The 20,470-nt window shown below is 42.9% G+C and overlaps 1 protein-coding gene across 12 annotated transcripts in view; it reads right to left on the reverse strand.

The window, feature by feature from the left end:
• Positions 1 to 20,470, reverse strand: part of PBRM1 (polybromo 1) — a 75,956-nt gene that overhangs the window by 21,410 nt on the left and 34,076 nt on the right. For 7 of the 12 annotated variants that reach the window (XM_066617171.1, XM_066617176.1, XM_066617172.1 and 4 more), the window contains 9 exons: positions 20,028 to 20,169; positions 19,273 to 19,370; positions 15,215 to 15,491; positions 12,145 to 12,250; positions 9,746 to 9,805; positions 7,936 to 8,578; positions 4,740 to 4,951; positions 3,409 to 3,594; positions 57 to 214 (listed from right to left, as the gene is read on the reverse strand). In XM_066617171.1, the coding sequence (XP_066473268.1) occupies positions 57 to 214; positions 3,409 to 3,594; positions 4,740 to 4,951; positions 7,936 to 8,578; positions 9,746 to 9,805; positions 12,145 to 12,250; positions 15,215 to 15,491; positions 19,273 to 19,370; positions 20,028 to 20,169 (1,882 nt within the window). The remainder of the gene's footprint in view (positions 1 to 56; positions 215 to 3,408; positions 3,595 to 4,739; positions 4,952 to 7,935; positions 8,579 to 9,745; positions 9,806 to 12,144; positions 12,251 to 15,214; positions 15,492 to 19,272; positions 19,371 to 20,027; positions 20,170 to 20,470) is intronic. The other 5 variants (XM_066617181.1, XM_066617174.1, XM_066617177.1 and 2 more) reach the window with 1 other exon arrangement.

A 20,470-nucleotide genomic window follows, 5' to 3' on the forward strand; every position in this document is an offset into this window, starting at 1 on the left:
CAAAAAAAAAATAATAATAATTTGCCAATGCCATAGTCTACTTAGTCTCTTCTTACCTTAACAAACATGACCACACATTTGCCTAGAATTTTGTTCACAGGAATTTTGTTGTAGTAGTCACTCTTAAATACTTCCTTCTCCAAAAACTTTCGGGTAGCAAGATGGAATGTTTCATTTGGTCGATAAAACCAGCAGCCATACAACCATTTTTCCCCTAAAAAAGAAACAGTGTATTTTCTCCATTTTACAGCTGTATGAACAGTTTACTGGTTATCAATGAGACTATTTTAAGATCCTCTTATGCTTGTTAAGTAGCTAAAATAATGTTGGTTTGCGTCCAAAGCTTTGTACAGCCAAATACAGTAATGCATAACTGAGGGAGAACATACTTTAACATTTATTTACAAAACCTACAAAAGAGAGGCACAGCTGGGAGGAAAATGGAGGATGACCTTGCTGGTCTTCACAACATTTTCTTAAAGGCTTGGATAAGGGCTCAAACAATAGGACTGCACAGTGGCAGATCCACATCAATGGAAAACAAACAACCTAGTTGTAAAGTTACATGAAATGAAATACGTGTGGCAGGGTGAAGGGAGTTACTGGTCATTACTAATGATGTGACAAAAAGTAGGCAACAGGTGTCCAAATCATTAGTGGAACCACATTCCACATGACAATCACAACACTAGCTGTGGTGTTTGAGAATAGTGCAGAAAATACTATGCATTTTTTTGCAAGTAAAAGATTCTGTTTCAAATGCATGGGAGATATTTTCCTTTAGTATTGTATTGGCAACCTTCAGTCTCGAAAGAATATGGTATCGCGCTCTGAAAGGTGGTTCTGGCACAGCGTCTAGTGTGGCTGAAAAGGCCAATCCGGGAGTGACAATCCCTTCCACACCGGGAGCAAGTGCAGTCTGTCCCTGGTCTGTCTCCCTGGCTATGGGCCTTCCTTCTTTGCCTCTTAGCCTCAGACTGTTGGCAAAGTGTCTCTTCAAACTGGGAAAGGCCATGCTGCACAGCCTGCCTCCAAGCGGGCCGCTCAGAGGCCAGGGTTTCCCACTTGTTGAGGTCCATCCCTAAGGCCTTCAGATCCCTCTTGCAGATGTCCTTGTATCGCAGCTGTGGTCTACCTGTAGGGCACTTTCCTTGCACGAGTTCTCCATAGAGGAGATCCTTTGGGATCCGGCCATCATCCATTCTCACGACATGACCAAGCCAACGCAGGCGTCTCTGTTTCAGCAGTGAATACATGCTAGGGATTCCAGCACGTTCCAGGACTGTGTTGTTTGGAACTTTGTCCTGCCAGGTGATGCCGAGGATGCGTCGGAGGCAGCGCATGTGGAAAGCGCTCAGTTTCCTCTCCTGTTGTGAGCGAAGAGTCCATGACTCGCTGCAGTACAGAAGTGTACTCAGGACGCAAGCTCTGTAGACCTGGATCTTGGTATGTTCCGTCAGCTTCTTGTTGGACCAGACTCTCTTTGTGAGTCTGGAAAACGTGGTAGCTGCTTTACCGATGCGCTTGTTTAGCTCGGTATCGAGAGAATGAGTGTCGGAGATCGTTGAGCCAAGGTACACAAAGTCATGGACAAGCTCCAGTTCATGCTCAGAGATTGTAATGCAGGGAGGTGAGTCCACATCCTGAACCATGACCTGTGTTTTCTTCAGGCTGATTGTCAGTCCAAAATCTTGGCAGGCCTTGCTAAAACGATCCATGAGCTGCTGGAGATCTTTGGCAGAGTGGGTAGTGACAGCTGCATCGTCGGCAAAGAGGAAGTCACGCAGACATTTCAGCTGGACTTTGGATTTTGCTCTCAGTCTGGAGAGGTTGAAGAGCTTTCCGTCTGATCTGGTCCGGAGATAGATGCCTTCTGTTGCAGTTCCAAAGGCCTGCTTCAGCAGGACAGCGAAGAAAATCCCAAACAAGGTTGGTGCAAGAACACAGCCCTGCTTCACTCCGCTTCGGATGTCAAAAGGGTCTGATGTGGAGCCATCGAAGACAACAGTGCCCTTCATGTCCTTGTGGAAAGATCTGATGATGCTGAGGAGCCTGGGTGGACATCCAATCTTGGGGAGAATCTTGAAGAGGCCGTCTCTGCTGACCAGGTCGAAAGCCTTTGTGAGATCTATGAAGGCTATAAAGAGTGGCTGTCGTTGTTCCCTGCATTTCTCCTGCAGTTGTCTAAGGGAGAATACCATATCAGTGGTGGACCTGTTGGCTCGGAATCCACACTGCGATTCTGGATAGACGCTCTCTGCAAGTACCTGGAGCCTCTTTAGTACAACTCGGGCAAACAGCTTTCCTACAACGCTAAGGAGAGAGATGCCGCGGTAGTTGTTGCAGTCACCCCTGTCACCTTTGTTCTTTGTTCTTTCCTTTAGTAGAACTGCACCATTGAGAGAACAACTTATTTATGTATTAAAATAATTGTATTCCACCTTTCCATCCCTTAAGAGACCACCAGGGTGGCTAACCCTTTAAAATACCTATAGACTGCCAGCAAGAAATATGTAACATTGGTAGAAAAACCTGCTCTTGAGAAAAGACCCTAAAATATGTTAACCTGTTACTTCTTTTTCAACGAAAGACAAGTTACACAGCTGCTGTCCTATAAGCTTTCCTTATTAGTAGAGATGTTTTCCAGTGAATAAGACAGAATTACAGCCTAAGTCTTACTGAACACAATGGGCTTACTTCTGAGCAAAATAAATAACACCGTTTTCAAACACCTCTACCTATCAGACACAAATATATTAGAAATACTGAATAATACGGGTTTTCCTCCCTTTTTTGGCTTTATTATACCATAGCAGGAAGAAAACATTAATTTTATTTAACAAATCCTCCATCAGTAGATATCAAGCTTGTATTGTTTCCATTACCACACAGAGTTCTCTTTATTACATTACAAAACAGCAGCAGACCTGCCATTACCAGAAAGGGGCAAATGACCCAGGCATGGAGCCTCATGCACCTCTAGGACCGCATGGAAGTCTCACTGAGGCTGCCGACACGGTCGGAAACTGTCCTACTGCTGTGTCGGAAGCACAGTTTAAGACTGCAGGGAAGCCCCAGATGGCTTTCTTGGTTTGTCCTGGAGCCATGTGAAGCTCCGTTTTGCTCCAGGTGAGTGGGGAGGCAAATTTCTGATGGGGGGGACAGCAGCATTCTGCGGGGGGCACCATCGTGGACCTTTGCCCTGGGCATGGGGCTGGGGAAGTCTGTCTCTGTTAAAAATAACTGGGATCAAAATGCAAGACATTCAGTCATGCATGGCCTATTAGTCACACATAATAAATAATTATAGGATCCTACTCCCCTTACAGTTTCAAGTATATACTTTTTGTTGTTGTTCTTAACACATTATTTTTTTAAAGAAACTGCATTAAGAATTGTTTTTCTTACCGGCTGAATCTTCCCACAATCGCTCGATGCAGACTATATGAGGCTGCAAGTTGGCTTCAGCAGGTTCAACATATACATAATCCCCAACATGATACATGCTGTTCTTAAAACTGCAATCTTGACTATATGTTCTGTGTAAACTAGACAGTCCAGATCCTCCAGAAGAATCTTCGCTCTTTTCAGCTTCTTATTTCAACATAAAAGAAAACATTGGGGAATGATTTAAGATCAGTTTAAGACAAAGAACTTCATGTCTTACAATACTTTGCACACACAAGGCCTTTTCTGTGATGAGCAATGGCATTTCCTTAGAGTTTTACTAGCACAAGTCATATTAAACAACATCCCCACCCCATATAATGCAAGCGTGAGGGTCTAGTCTCACAGCACTATTTGAGTGGTTGAGTGATGTCTGAGTACTCCACTGCATGGAATAGTCTTTAAAGTGCTGTACAAGGTTTATTGCATATTTTTCCCCCCAAGGAAGATTATAAATCTTACTTTACTCTCATTTAAATACTTGGTCAGTCTTCTAATGAGAGAGTACCACCCCAGATTGTACATGAAATTTGTTTTAATACGCTATCACATCAAGATCTTACACACATGGCAAATTCATGCGTCAGGGACAACTCCTCATTTGAATGGTTTTAATCAAACAATCCACAACATACTTTCTGAAGTTGTACAGTACTATGGGAGAACTGTATGATGTGCTCCATCTGCTTTCCAATAGACCTGATTCATAGGCGGCTGTGCAAATTTTACATGCTGTGGAGTGAGATTTGAGCTGCTAAGCTCTCCTCCACCATGCACAAAAACTTCAGCAGGAACTGGGCCACCACTTGTGAAAAGAACAGACTACTGCGTGAACAGGTCTATTCGCATGGCAGGAGGCCTCAATTCACTTTGAATATCCTATACATAGCATGGTGGACTTGCATGTCATTTTGGATCTTAGTCTTTAAGACCAAATTGAACTTGGACTCTTGGATTCAAGTTCAATATTAGATCACAGTGGCTGTGAACATGCATTTGTTCTCCATTACTAATATTGCACCTCCTTTCTAATCTGCCTGACAGAGAAATTTCCAAGAATAAATGCAAATAAATAAAATGCATTTTATTCTGTTCGTTTTTTCAAAAAGAGGTCCTTGTGTCACAATAGTACAAATCAGTTACCCAGCATCTGTGAAATGGCATCCAACAGCCGTGGTTACCCTCTTAAGCAATGCCAACAACACTGGATAAGGTCTACATATCAACTCTTCTCAGATGATACATAAACACAAAAGTAAAAATGTACAGCTATTTTAATTCAATGTAGCCACCTCTCTTCTCCTCCTCTCTTTTGAGTTTATCTTCCTCCATTTCCCTTGGGAGTTTTTCCTTCTTTTCTTTTTCTACGTCATTATGAAGATGTTTGGTGGTGTAGCTGAGGGCTGGTGATAGTAGAATCTCCCCATTCTTGCAGAGTTCATCACGTATTTTGATAAAGAATTGCTGAAGTTCTACAGCATCTTCATAAATCTCTGAATCTGTCCTTTAAAGAAAAGAATTACTGTGTAAGATAACACATAAAAGAAAATAGTTGTCTTAAGTATGAACGTGTCATGGATATCTGAAGTATCATTGTTTGTAAATAATTTTGTCATAAATTATTGTAAACAAAAGAGGACTAGCAGCCCAATACTATCCCCAGTGGCTCTGCCGGGTGCAGCGACACCCAAATGGCTACCACTACATCGAGCAGCACTGCTGGAGGCCTCCTCAAGGGAAGAAGACTTTTGTCCCTTTCCCCAAGTAAGGGCACAGGGGACACAATGGGTTTCCTCCATTCTGGGCCAGTTGTTTTGCCAGCGCAGACTGGAGGAGCTCCATGTTGGGCTTTTCAGCCTGACAGGGAGCATAGGATTTGGAGCAGCAGGGCTCTGCCGGTCCCATACCCTTGTTCCAGTTCCTCCCACCACCCTGTCCTTCCACCACCTGCCCCCCACTCAGAATGCCTCCCCACCCCATCCCCAAGGCACTCACTGCCGCCCAGAGCTCCTACCAGGCTCCAGGGGTGTCCATTCGGTGCTGAGCTCAGTGTCAACTGGCACTAGGCTGGCGCCAGCGTTGACTACTCTCAGGGTGTCACAGATGTGCCATAAGGCACATTTGCGACAACCAGCATCAGTGCTGAGGTATGTTAGGATTGGGCCCTAGGAATGCTGCTGCTTATAGAATGATCAAAAAACAAAAGATAAAGCCTACTTGGCTGTGATAAATTATTTTCCATGTATCATCAAAGGGTACGCATATCTCCAAAACAACCACAACACCCAAACCCTCTTTGCAGTGGCCTCTCTATGAATGTAGAGAGAGACAATCAGTCTTAATTAAGCTGGGTTCACACACTTCCCTGGCATGCCATGGAAACCATGTACCAGAGTAGGTGTATCCTCAACATGTATCATGGCATATATGATGTGGGTATTCCATGCATTACAGGTAGAGCCTATTTATCCGCGTTAGTTCCGTTCTGTGACTCGGCATGATTAACAAAAAACACGTTGTGCTAAATTCCATAGAGTTATGCAAATACACTGCAGCCTGACACTTCTGGATGGAAGGAAACTAAGGCAACTGTTATCAATCCCCTCCCCTCCGCTACGTACTCAGTCCTCCCTGTTGCCAGCTGCCTGGCTTCTTTCACAGTTGGGATGCTAATCTTTTAAGAGTCCAGCCCTATGCTTTTCTACTCAGAAGTAAGCCCCATTCCAGTCAATGGGGCTTACTCCCAGGAAAGTGTGGAGAGGACTGTAGGCTATATCTCATGCTTTGCTTGGTGGGAAGGCTTGCTTGTGTCAGTGACTGCCTGCACCATCTCAATGGGGGGGGGGAATTTGGCAAACACTCCCTGGGTTTTTTAAAGCAATCCCCTCTGTTGCTACCACACCTGCCCCTGTGTGTGTGTGTGTGTGTGTGTGTGTGTGTATGTGTGTGTGTGTGTGTGAGAGAGAGAGAGAGAGAGAGAGAGAGAGAGAGTGCTCCACCTTGCTGCACGTGTTCTGGTTACAGAGATTTTTGGCCCCCCCTTCCCATCTTCAGCCTCTTTGCTGGCTCAGGGGCTCCAGGAGTGTTACTGTTCCTTTGCAAGGGGAACCTCTTCCAGGACTCCAGGGCTATTTCCCTGCCTGGGCGAGGCAGAGCCTTTTGCAGTGTTTTGGGCTGCCTGGAAATGGAGCGAGACGCCTGCCCAGGGCAAAGGAAGCAAAGGTTGTGTGGCTTTCGGTTCCCCCACCCCATTCACGTTGAGACAAACCCGCAGATAAAAAATCCGTGGATAAATAGGCTGCACCTGTACTCAGTTTGCATCTCTCTCTCTGCTCACCAACCCCACTTTTCTCTAGAAGTTTTGTAGTTACAGTCATGAAGAGAAATTCAGTGCTTCATGCCAAGGTGAGACCAGCAAGCAACCAATCAAAGCAAAGACATTCCTTATGAAACCTAGCAGCAGCAAAAAAGAAGCATTGTCTCTAATGAGAACAACATTTTTCTTCAGAAGTTCCTGTGTGCCCATGGCTAGCCAGAGGCCTCTTTTAGGCTGCAATCCTATCATGCCTGGGAGTAAGCCTCATTGACTATAATGGGACTTACTTCTGAGTAGACGTTCATAGGACTGGGCTCTGAGACAAGAAAACACATTCCTATACCCAAACTAGTGAAGAGGTTTTACCTTCTCCTTGCTTTCTGGAATTCTTTATGACAAGGTCTTGTCTTGAAAAGGAAATTTAACAGACATTTAAAATACAACTAGAAGGGGACCATCCACCAACAGTGTGTTCATGAATAAGGTATAGAGATGCTTTTTATACCCAGAATGAATATACAGCAACACTACTCCAGCATTTGCAAGGCAAATTACAAGGTCAGAGAAAGATAAAGGTCAGAATTAACAATTAAGCCTCCTTGCTGGCTCCAGCACTTCACACACTTGCTTTCGAAACAGGTCTAATTTCCTGCAGTGATTATTCAATTCACAGGTTTCTCAGTCCATTTTTCAGAAACTCTCCCTCTCCCTTCAGCCTACCCCACCTGTTTCCAGAGGGCTCCCGACTCTCTAGAGAGGCTTTTTGGATAGCTCAGAGAGCTTTGGGGTGGGGGGTTGCCTTTTGTGAGCTTCCTTATGCTTATAGTGCTTTGGATGCAAGTCCTTGTTTTCAGCTAAACACTGCTTCCGGTGCTGAAGGTTCTCACCATTAGAAAGTGATTGTAATTTCTCCCAGAAAGGAAAAAAAATAAGTCAACTCTGACATGAAAAGGAGGAAACGAGTTTGATTTGGGATTGTTCAAGGACCCTGAAGGTTGAGTTCATCACAATGAATTTCTAGAACATTAATCTTTTTAAATGCTGTTTCTGAAAGGAAGTAGCCCTGATTTTTTCAGCTCTAACCACAGCAATAAAGAGCAATGTTAGTCCAGAAGGAAATGTTAGTCCAGTAAGGAAAACTACAGGGTTAATAAAGATACAATTGAACTTACCGGTTCATCCTCCTGGCCCGCTCAAGCACTTCAAACATGTGCTCTTGGAACAAGTCCAGCCTCCTGTAGCGGTTACTTTCTACATTTCTTCGTATGATATCAAAAGTCAGGGGTCGTTTATTGGGGAAACTGGGATCAACTGCAGGAATTTCAGCTAAGGAGTCACTATAACATCTGCCCTCATCATCTTGATGACTCATTACAGAGACAAAAAGGTTATGTATAAGTTCCTGGATCAACAGTGTTACATTTGGAACATGAGAATCCTCATCCCCTTCTATATCTCTTCTCGTCTCCAACAAAACTTTATGCAGAACCAGTGCATCTTTGTAAATCAAGGATTCTGGTTCATTGTAAGTGCAAGCATTATTGAACATCATTACAAAATCTTCAACCATGGCATCAATGTCCTGGTACTTGTTGGCCATCATGTGACTTCTGATCTTCTCCATATCCACCGGCTTCTTAATGGTCAGGTAGTAGTCAGGAAGCTCTGACCGAGATGGAAGTCGCAGGAAAATAGCACTGAGCCTTCTGCCTCGTTTATCTGTGTAGTTCTTCACTGCTTCATAAACCTCATTAAGCTTCTGTTGCATTGGAGTCATGTATTTTGACTTTTTGGGAGATATGCCAGTTTTTCTACCTAGACAGACAAAACTGAAAGCTAAATTTTAAAAAGCCAGCATCTGACATACTGTAAAATACTGAAGACTTCAGTTACCCAAATACTAATTTTGAGTACATTAATGCAATAGTACAGATGTTTTTGATTTGGTGCAATGTTCCTGCATCACAGTTCTATCTCACAACATTTGAAGATGCTATTGTACACACATATTACACTGAGAAATACATCTAAAGTAATAGGACAAACCCAACCTATACTGTGAAGGTGCTTTCTTCAAAAATCAAAAGGCATACTCCACAGAACTTCATATCCACAGGAATTTAAACAAAGACCATGATTTTGTTTTCATTTGGAGCTTCCCCAACATGTATGTCCAAATGAACACACATAGAGCTCACAAAAAAGAAACTGAAAACTTTCACAGGCACACTACAGCCAACAAATCACAGTCAATAAGATTTGACAAATGAACATTTCTGTAACAAAATTTTCATTTCTGTTACTATTTAAAGAACTTTCCAATCTCAGGATAACATTTTCACATACAACTAAGCCATATCACTAGCTAGGATGGCTACTAATAACAAAGTGCGGCAATACTGGCTCAGCAGTTCTTGTATTGCAAAATATTTTCCTTTGAATGTCTCTAGGTTTAGTATTGTTACAATTTTATACAGGAATAACTCCAACAGGGAGGGAAATACATTCCCAAAAACTTGGGAATGCTACATGAAATAGTACTGTAGGAGTTAAACAATGTCTATGAGGCAAGAAACTGGCACTGACTGCCCCCATGCTACCCAGAAAGCAGTGCTCTCACTGGCTGGAAAAACTGTCAATCACAGCCAGGACAAAGAACTTCACAGAGCTAAAGAAAGCAGAATTATACAAAGTCAGGGGTGGCCAACCTTTTAACTTTAGGGCTCCTGGATCTTTAACAATTATGTAGAAGAGGGAATTTCAGCAGGTGCAAGCTTGTCATCTATGAGAGGTCCAGGAGCCCTAAAGTCGAATGGTTGGCACCTCTGTGAAAGGTATTGACATGCTATGTCAAAGATGGTCAGTTCTTTTCTCTTTGCAATATATATATTTTTTTAGTCAAAGCTGTAACTAACATGCTAAAATAACATAGAAAGTATAAATGAAGCAAAAAGCCTGCTAAAAAATAAAGAATTGTCCTACTGATTTCCAGCACTGGAATCAAACGTAAAGACTTGGGAGTGGCATCGGGAAGGCAGTTTCCTAAACAAAATCAAGGCACAGTATGTGGATTCGGGTTAACTATGTGTGCTCCCTAGGTAGGACTAACTCATTTGTCTATTACTACTTCTATATTAAAAGCTGAATATTTATACACTGGTTTGATTGATTTAAATCGCAATCATCAATTTATTACTCAGATACTTCCTAAATAAAAAGACATGCTATGTGGTCACTATTTTTTTTTTGAGCAGAACAGAGCCTTTACACAACCTCAGAGGATACAGTGTGAAGCTGCAAGCCTATACACGTTTACTTTGGAGTAAATCCCATTCAACTCAATGTAGCTTACTTTTGAGTTGACATGCACAGGACTGCACCATAAAGACTGCACAGTTTTTTGTAAAGATTTAACAAAATTTGGACTATTTAGAAAATGAAATACAGCCCCTCCCCGTATCTGCAGTTCCCATATCTGCAGTTCTCAATTCCCCCTCCTTGCAATTATGACTCACCTCTCTTTGCAAATACTTTGAAAAAGGTAAGAACCTAGATTCACGTAGCTAGAGGACACTACAGGAAAAAAATGTGAGAATGCTAACAGGAAGTCCTCAGCTGTCCACTTCCTGTTTGCATTCTCACAACTGACCCTGTAGCGTCCTCTAGCAGTACAGGTTCTTGCTGTTTACTTCCTACATCCTGTTCAAAGCAAAATGAAGAAAAAGATGGCTTTTGCAAAACATTTGTAAAGAGAGGTGAGTCATTATTGCAAAGGGGGAATCTGAGTATGGTTCATTGCAATCCGTGGTAATAACAGGAACCTATCTCCCACGGATACTAGGGTGCCTGTATTGCTTGTTTTTAGAAAACATCACACTCATGTTTCTTTGCCATAACGTCCCTATACTTTCCTACTCCCAGATCACAAAAGGGTAATCTCTTTTAGAAGCAAGTGCTGATAGTAGTTTAGTAGTGACTGAACAGTGTTCTTCCCAAAATGGAAGGCTAATGTCCATATTCTTTGGCAGGTTGCGTTTTTAATCTTTACTGAGTCTGAGTAAGTAAGAGATTGGGTAGTTACTAGGCACAAAACAGAAGTAAAAGGTCACCCAAATGATAGGCTGGTACCTGGGGTGACTTGCCAATTGCTGGTGTTCAGTATCAAGCCATACTGTAAGTATTTGAATGACTGTGCTGTAGAATGACTGATGAAGATATTTTCCCCACAGTTAATTTATTACAAAGAAAAGTTGGCTTGTATAAATTCATTAAAAATCATATGAATTTCTCTAAAGTCATAAATTCAGTTGTCAATGCTTGCATTAAATTCAGATTTCATTTTAAACCTGGTTCTTTTTTTAAAAAAAAAAAAACAACCTTAGGAGACAATCCTATGCACATTTACTTGGGAGTAAGCTCTGCTGAATTCAGTGGGATTTACTTTTGTGTGGACATACATATGATTGCAGTTGGTAACTGAAACTTTAAAAGGGCATAAAAAAACTCAAGAGATTTCTCTCTCTCTCATTGAGTTGCATCCAGATTTTGTGCAAAGAGAAGGTGCCCTACACAAGATCACTTTTTCGTCCATTCCTTTCCACAGCAACCTCCAACATCCCCTCCAAAGCTGCTCCTAAGGCTCAGGCATGGGATATGGACTGGTGTGAGGGGCCACAGAGGAGGCAGACTTGCTGACAATTGGCTTGGGCCACTTTCTGCAAGCTAAGCTCTATACAGTATACAGAAAGTTCCTAAACCCAATTTTCAGCGATCCTCCTGACAATTCCAAAGGTCCCCCAAACCTTCTGGAATATGTGAGTGTATGCATGCAGGAAGAGAAGTTTCCTTTGTGCAAGTTTTTTTTCCAGCTTGGGCTCAGTCTGGATACAACCCATTGATTTTGATCCACCCTGTTTCTACAGCATCTTTTGCTTTACAGTTATAAAGTATTACACATCTGTTAACTATTCAAGCCTCAGCTGAAGGACAACAAAGAAGATAGTTACATTGCCATAGAAGTCTATGGAAACTATGTTTTAATCCGAATGCACTTTTGTTACTGCAATTTCCCATGTTCCAAAAGTCGAGCACAGTAGTTCAAATACTTCTACCTATTTAGAAAGTCTGACACTTGGTGTTCAGGAAAGCTTAATTTTATCATGGAGCATAAACACTATGTGACAAAAAAGTTATTTGTTCAGCACCTTCATCCAATTATATTTTAAAATGAAATGTGCCATTATTTTGGTAAATCCAGTTTGCATTTCAGAAGTATCTGAAATATTGCAAGCTACTCAACTTAATAAGCACTGCCATCTTATCACCATTTTATATCTCAAATGATCATTTATCAAACATGGAAATTCACAAGAATTTCTTACTTAATTTCAATTTAGGGGAAGCAACCTCTTCATCTTCAAGCAGAGGTCCCAGCTCTTTCCTCTTTTCTTTAAGAATCTTCTCCAAGATATGAGCATCATTGTACACCTATTTGTCATCAAAATAATAAAACATTAGAGCTTTACTTTTAATCTAATGAAGACTGAAATTTTATTTGTACCCTTATCAGCCTGATCCAGCACTTCTGCATTCATAGCAGTGCCAAACAAAGTTCTATGCTTGCACAAATAAGATGCAGAAGAAAGGGCTCAGTAACTTGCAAGTTGAATCTTGTCCTCTTACAGGAAATTTCCCTCCCCTTCTGAATGCAGAGAAACGTTTGTGGAATAACCAGAGCTGCATGGAAGGAACAATTTTTGGAATGCTAAAAGAGGAACAATCACTTAAGTAGCACTGCTAAACTGTCACTATAAAAGGTTAGAGCTTTTTTAAGCTCACAGAACTACCTTCAGATGAACGCAATGGTCAACAACCGTAACAGAAGCACCCATAAACCACCCATAGGTGCCCTGATGGCCCTTAAGCGGGATGGAAAGGGGTATAAATCTCTTAGATAATAATACAAGTGAAATTCACTTTTAGGAAATCACAATCACACAATTATGACCAGTATTTAGCTAGACTTCCATAGCAGGTTAGGATTGGGCTGTAACAGGCTGGCTGGCGGGCCTGCACTGTATCCAGTGCAGGGTTGGGGTTGGCTGTGGCACAACCAGGGCAAGGGGAATCACTTCCCCTTGGTTCAGAGCTGTTTGTGACAGATCAGGAGAGAGATCTTGGGATGGTGGTGGACAGGTCGATAAAAGTGTCGACCCAATGTGCGGCGGCAGTAAAGAAGGCCAATTCTATGCTTGGGATCATTAGAAAAGGTATTGAGAACAAAACAGCTAATATTATAATGCTGTTGTACAAATCGATGGTAAGGCCACACCTGGAGTATTGTGTCCAGTTCTGGTTGCCGCATCTCAAAAAAGACATAGTGGAAATGGAAAAGGTCCAAAAGAGAGCGACTAAGATGATTACTGGGCTGGGGCACCTTCCTTATGAGGAAAGGCTACGGTGTTTGGGCCTCTTCAGCCTAGAAAAGAGACGCCTGAGGGGGGACATGATTGAGACATACAAAATTATGCAGGGGATGGAGAGAGTGGATAGAGTGGGTTACCCCTGCTAATTGGGTAAGAGGCACATTTTCAAGTGGGTGCTCCTTTTTTAGCAGGGGGAGAGTAACTGGCCTACCTCACCCCAGCACTGTCTGTTCTAGTGGCTGTTTGCTGGTATTCATTTGCATCTTTTTAGATTGTGAGCCCTTTTGGGACAGGGAGCCATTTAGTTATTTGATTTTTCTCTGTAAACCGCTTTGTGAACTTTTAGTTGAAAAGCAGTATATAAATACTGTTAATAATAATAATAGAGAGATGCTCTTTACACTCTCACATAACACCAGAACCAGGGGACATCCACTAAAATTGAGTGTTGGGAGGGTTAGGATAGACAAAAGAAAATATTTCTTTACTCAGCATGTGGTCGGTCTGTGGAACTCCTTGCCGCAGGAGGTGGTGACGGCATCTGGCCTGGATGCCTTTAAAAGGGGAGTGGACAAGTTTCTGGAGGAAAAATCCATTATGGGTTACAAGCCATGATGTGTATGTGCAACCTCCTGATTTTAGAAATGGGCTATGTCAGAATGCCAATGCAAGGGAGGGCACCAGGATGCAGGTCTCTTGTTATCGGGCGTGCTCCTTGGGGCATTTGGTGGGCTGCTGTGAAATACAGGAAGCTGGACTAGATGGGCCTAAGGCCTGATCCAGTAGGGCTGTTCTTATGTTCTTAGTGTCACGTGGGAGCTGCCTAAACAGAGCTACTTGGATCTGTACCGCCTAAAGAGGTGGTGCAGACCTGAGCGCCTGGTGCTAGGCTGAGCCTCAGAGCCCCTCTCTAGGGCCCCTCTCAACCCCCCCCCAGGTCCACCATCCACCCTCCCCTGAACATCCTGGGCCCCCGGTCAGCCTAGGGAGGCCTGTGTGAACTTACCTCTCTGTGTCAGCACGGAGGCCAAATGTGGCCTCCACAGGTTGGTGCACGAATGTGAGTCGGCCCAGCCAACTCACACGTCGGCGTAAACGTACCTTATGGTACTTTTGTGACAGTGCTGGGCTGGTAGAAGAGAACTGCGCCGGCACAACACAATCCTAGGATTGCACTCTTAATGGCTTGGATCCACAAGGAAGGAAGAAAATGCACAAATAAGATGTGCTTTAAGACTTAAAGCAGAAGCCTATGGGTGTCTACTCAGAAGTAAGCCCCAACATGCAGTGGGGTTAACTCCCAAGTGTGTATAGGAATGCAGCCTTAGTGCTGTTTCTTGAACTTGTGCGCAAGCACCAGCAATAAACTTCTCACTGTGCAGAGTTGCAAAGCACCTGAGGTTACATTATTGTCTGAGAAACATGATGAACAAGGGAGATACAGACTGTAGCACATAACCCTAGCGGGCCAGACAAACAACTTGAAAAAGCCAAGCCTTATGCAAGAGCTTGTGCAAAAAGAAGAGCAACTCTGGATTTTGGGTCACTTTTCTCACACAGTATTGTGCTGCTAAGTTGGATACAGCCCTTTTGTGAGCAGAAGATGCTTTCCATCAGCAAGAGGACATTTTTGGATCCACAGTCTGCTTCATCCTAAGGGCTCAGGTGGGCAACAATACATTTTCTCCTCTATTTGCGATTGAAAGCCAATAGCAAAGAATAGTGAAACAAACGTATTGAATTTGTAAGCCCATCCCACCCAAAGCACCAGAACAGATACACTTTTTCACATGCAGATGTGCACAAATCATTAAATACATTTTACTAAATGAACTTCATAATATAGTTCTAGGTTAAGATTGACAACTTCTTTATTACAGTTTGTATGTATGTTACGTGTTTCCATAAACTGCTATGTAGAATTTATGTTGGTTGTTCATGAAAATCTTATGAAGTTCATTTAGTGGTGTGCCAGCATAAGGAAAGAGCAGCATGAACAGCAGCTATTATTGTCCTACAAATGTACCTGGGAGCCCTCTTCGTTATAATGTCTTGCATTTCGAAACATTAATTTCATATCTTCCATCATATTTTCTTCCCCAGCATACTTGTCACTGCGTATGTTATGCTCAATTATTTTCAAATCCATTGGTTCCAAGATGATCTTGTAGTAATCTGGATAATCTTTTTTGGAAGGTTTCACCATAAACAGCTCACAGAGTCTTCGGCCAGTGCCAGGCTCTCGTGCCTCGAGAACAACATTGTATAAAATTTTCATTCGCTGTTTCTTTATGTTCTTTTTGCTGTTAGGATTGAGGAAGTAGAAGTACTACTTTAACTTGAAGACACATAACGGAACGAGCAAAGTTTCTTTGAACTAAACTTTGCTGATAACCTTTTCATTGTTAAGTAATTGAAAATATGCTGTATACATTGGAGTTCTACAGCCCAATCCTAACCTGCACTGGAACAGGCAAGCCAACTAGCCTGCGCTGTATCCACCACAGGGTTGGAGGTGGCTGTGGCACAACTCGGGGCAAGGGAATATTTTTCCCGTTACCTAACTAAGCACTGCCCAGCTACTATAATGGGGCTACTTGGATCTGTGCCAGCTAAATTGCTGGTGCAGATCCAAGCAGCCTGGTGTTAGACTGGGTTGCTCAGGAGGGGGTTAGGATCCAGCCTAAGTGCTGGAGGCTGGTCCCACCCCCTTCCAGGCCTGGCCCGCCCGCCCTGGAACACCCACAAAATGCCCTCCCTCCCCGCTCTCCCTAAACCCCCACTCTGGTGGCCCACTGCTGATATGAGCTTACCTTTGCTGGGGCTTGTTCCAGCATGGGGAAGATGGTGAACCTCCTTATACCAGCCTCCCACAGTGGCATGAACATGCTTTATGACATGTTCGCGACACATGGAAACCGGTACAAAGGACCTGCACTGGCTTAAGCACAATCTAGGATTGCGCTCTAGAGTGTTCAAAGCTCTTCCTTAACATTTATTGCAGCAAACCTTACAACAACCTTGTATGCCTGCTATTACTTTGCATACTCCAGATTGGAAGAGATGGGGGGCTAAGATATAATGACTTTCTGAAGATAGGTACTTTGTGACGGTACCCACTAACTAGGTAGCCAGTTCAAATCTGGGACTTAGCCAGGGACTTCCTGTCTCACAGTTCATTATGATAAATCAGTGATACCATACCTGTTCATGATAAAAGGCTACAAGTTAATAATAATTCTTAGCATTTGTATGATTCTTGTTCAATGCAACGAAGAGATTTTAGGTTTGAGTTCACTGGAAAAACCTCTCTAAATGGTATTTTGGGTTCAGTTCAACTCCTTGATTTAACTATATTACTATACAGGTGCAACCTTATTATACGTGGATTTTTGATCAGTGGATTTATTTGAATGCGGATCAGGTGGGGGGAATCAAAGTCGCACACAACTTTACATATTTTTGGAGGTCTCCTTCGCACTGCTCGGGCATCTCGTTCCATTTCTAGGCAACCGAAAACTGAAAAATGGCTGAGCCTTGCACAGGCGCAGAAATAGACCCCAGAGGGTAAGACAGCACGCCTTGCGCAGGCTCAGTAAAACTCCATCTAGCCACCAAGCCATCAAAGAGGCTCCGTGATATTGTGTACAGGCACTGAAGACTCCGCAAAAATCTTAGAAGCCCCCAGCCATCAATGAGGCTTTTTAATGTCATGTTCCATGGGAAATTGAGTCAGTTGCTAGGAATGGGATGACAAGAGAAAAATCTCTGTACCAGGAGCAGGTGCAGCAAAGAGAAGCTGGAGCTGCTTCAGTTTGTTCATCCCTGCAGAAGGCTCCAATGCAGATGTTTTCCATTGTGCAATTACACACACACACACACAGGTCAGGCGGGAAAGCAGTAATAAACAGAGAGGATTGCTTTAAACAACCCGTGGAATATTTTCTTTCAGCTTTTTTTGTTTGCTTTACTCGGAGCTGGAAATGAGGAACCAGGAGGAAAACCTGCCGAATTGCTCCCTCCTTCAGTACTCCCCCTTCAAACTGAAATGGTACAGGCTCTCTGTGCTCCAGCCTCCTAGGATACACAAGCAAAACAGCTTGGCATGCAAGTTATCCGATCATTCCTAAGTATTATATTCCTAAGCTCAGCATCCTGTCTGTGAAACAAGGACGGAGAGTGGGCAACAAGACGTTTAACAAGGCAATGGGGAGATGGTGAGGGGGGAGAGACTGAGAACCGCTGCCTTCTGTCCCCAAGTGTCAGGCTGCAGTGCTATTTGCTTAACAGCACACTATTTGCATAAAATTATATCATTTCTGGTTCCAATTTGGCAACCCACAGATTTTTTCAAGTGTGAGTTTGGGAAACCAAACCATCATGCACCACTACAAGATTGGGGAAGAGATACATTCTTAGAAGTCCCTGGCAGAGCAATCCTAACTTTTGCTGGAACTGGCTGGCCTGCCCCATATCCAGCGCAAGTTTGGAGCTGAAAGTGGCTCAGCCTGGGGCAAGGGGAATCAAATTATAAATCAAATGATTCACTCACAACTGCTTATAAATTACATCTTAGGGGCCCTTTCTCTTAATCACCAATGTGAGGGAAATGGTTGTGACTATCCAGAATCAAAATAACCTTTATTGGCATACACCCCAATATCAACAACCCAGCAAGAAGTATTGCTGGTAGGATAAGGATTTCTTACAATTTCATACAACTATGCAGGTTACAAGATTAAATAAAGTCTAAAATTATTCTTAACTGCAGAACATAAAAGAAAAATGGTAAATTAGATCTAAAACTAGAAATATTAATCTTACATTAGCGAACAAATTTCCACACCATCAAGGAGTTTAAAGCATTATCTATATCATTGTTTAACACCATCATCACAAATTTCCAGACCTCCTTCAATTTCTCAGGTGAGCAATCATTTAAGAAAAGCTTTATTTTTGCCATAACTGAGAGACCATCCCTATTCAGCTATTCAGGGCCCCAATCCGGCCCCCAGCCCACTGCAGACCCACCGGAGCCTTCGCTGGTCCGACGCGACTGCTCTTCGCAGCGACAGCGAAGAAAAGGCTAAGCACTCACAGCAGAGCAGGAGCCCCGCCCATTAGGTTGGGGAGGCTGTAGCTGAGTCCAGGCATCCTATGGGGGTGAGAAGTCCTGGGTCTGTTTGCCCTGTTATTTGGGTTGGGGGGCGCAGGGGTAGGCACTGAGGAGGGATGTGAAACTGTGGGTCTATTTGTGCTGCTTGCATGTGCTGGGGGGCGGGCGCTGCAAGGGAGAAATCGCGGGATGTTTGAATGCCGCTGGAGAGCATGACTACTCAGCAGTAAGTACCATAGAGTCAGTGGGGCTTACTCCCAGGAAAGTGTGGATCTGATTGGGCTGTGAGTGCTCCGTGTTGAAGGTGGGCGTTGCAGAGGAGAACTCACAGGATGTTTGAATGGGGAGGAAACCTACTGCTTTTGCTGGTTGGGGTTGCTGGCAGAGAGAGAGGAAGGTGGGGGGGTCAGTTTGTGAATGGGGAAATACACATAGCTCTCTGCCTGCTTCTAAGTTTGTTTGGTGCTGAGTGCAGGCTGGGGGAGGGGGGACTGAGAGAGGGAGACAGGCAGCTTCCTTCTCTGTGTGAATGAGGAGAAACTGCCTCCTGTCCTGAGGGGGCAGGTGCCCACTGCTTGTTGCCAGGACTGGGGGGGGGGGGAGAGTGAGAGTAAAAACACGCTCCTGCATGGGGGGGGGAGGAATTTATTCTGTACTTTTCCCTAGGAAGAGGTGTGTTATATGTGTCAGGAATTATTTTAACAACCACCCTTTTCTGGATCTCATGTGTATTATAAATAAGCTCAGTAAAATTCATTCATATAAGTTCCGTCTCTAATATATTCATTTATGTAAATTTATTCAAATTTGAAATGTAAATTTCCCCCGGCCCCAGACACAGTGTCAGAGAGATGATGTGGCCCTCCTGCCAAAAAGTTTGGACACCCCTGGTCTAAGCCAAATTGTCACATCGTTACTAATTATTATTAGCATCTGTCAGACAGACACAGCAGTATGCAAGTGCATACCTTTTTCTTTTTGAACTTCCAGCATCAGATGTAGCAGAAGAGATCATACTGTCTCCGTCCTCAATTTCGTCTCTTCTGGCTAGTTCCTTCTTCTTTGCCTGAAAGAGAATGAATCCCTAGAGTCAGATTCACTCTGCCGAATGTCCCCAGAATACATGAATGTTAAACACCCACGTAGATCAGGTTTACTCTGAAAGGCACAAATACAGCAGTAGCATCCATCAAATCAAACTATAATTAAATGATTTTCAGTCAAAGTAATGACCAAAAATACTGACAAAAAACATCTAAACAATCAAGTTACGTTCTAAGCAAGCTTATTTGAAACTTTATAACAAAAACTCAATTGCAAAACAAAATGTCTTATAAGTTTCTGGTCATTGTTACTGCATTTAATTTATATTTTTTCTGCACATCTTCAGGAACCAAGTACAATTTCTTCTTCTGAAGCCTCATTTCAGGCTAACAAAACAAAACAGTTCAGTCAAGAAAACAAAAGCAGTTCAGTCAAATTCATTCCTCATCCAGAAAATTAATTTTCTTAACTGTGTTGCCAACATGGGCCTGTCAAAAGAACTCTCATTTGGAAATACGTAGAACAATGATTGAACTATGAAAACAGCACTGTTGCATTTACAGAGAAGATTTAATATCACAAGACAGCAGTGTGCCAATGCAGATGGTAAATGCACCAAATGCTTGCTCCTACAACAAACCTAAGCCCAGAAATACAGTTACTAAGCATGAAGTTTTACCTGCATAACTTGCTGCATTTTCAATACTCTCTTGTAAATGGCTGAATTTGGAACGTTGTAACGCTTGGCATTTTCAAACATCAAGTTCAGATCACATTCCAAATGGTCGAGTGTTTCATATTCATGGTTCTTCAGCTTTGTCCTGTGGAAGAGACAATCAATCTTATTTTATTACTGCACCAAACACAGTTACTAAACAGAATTTACTATTTTTCAAGTGCGGAGCTTTAAATGCTACCATCTTTTCAGGTTTACCTCAGACAGCCCCCAATAAGTCTGAGGAAGCAGAAAAGGTGCAGAGATCCAGCCAACCACAAGAGGGATAAAATTCTAATGTCTCTGAAGCAGAATATGAAATCAAGATACAGAAATGCCTTCATAATATTCTAGTAGATGTGAAATAAGCTTTCAGTGAAGTGATATTAATAAACAGTGTGGTACTT

This window comes from Tiliqua scincoides, chromosome 2 (assembly GCF_035046505.1).
Source record: "Tiliqua scincoides isolate rTilSci1 chromosome 2, rTilSci1.hap2, whole genome shotgun sequence".
NCBI classification, from domain to species: Eukaryota; Metazoa; Chordata; class Lepidosauria; order Squamata; family Scincidae; genus Tiliqua; species Tiliqua scincoides.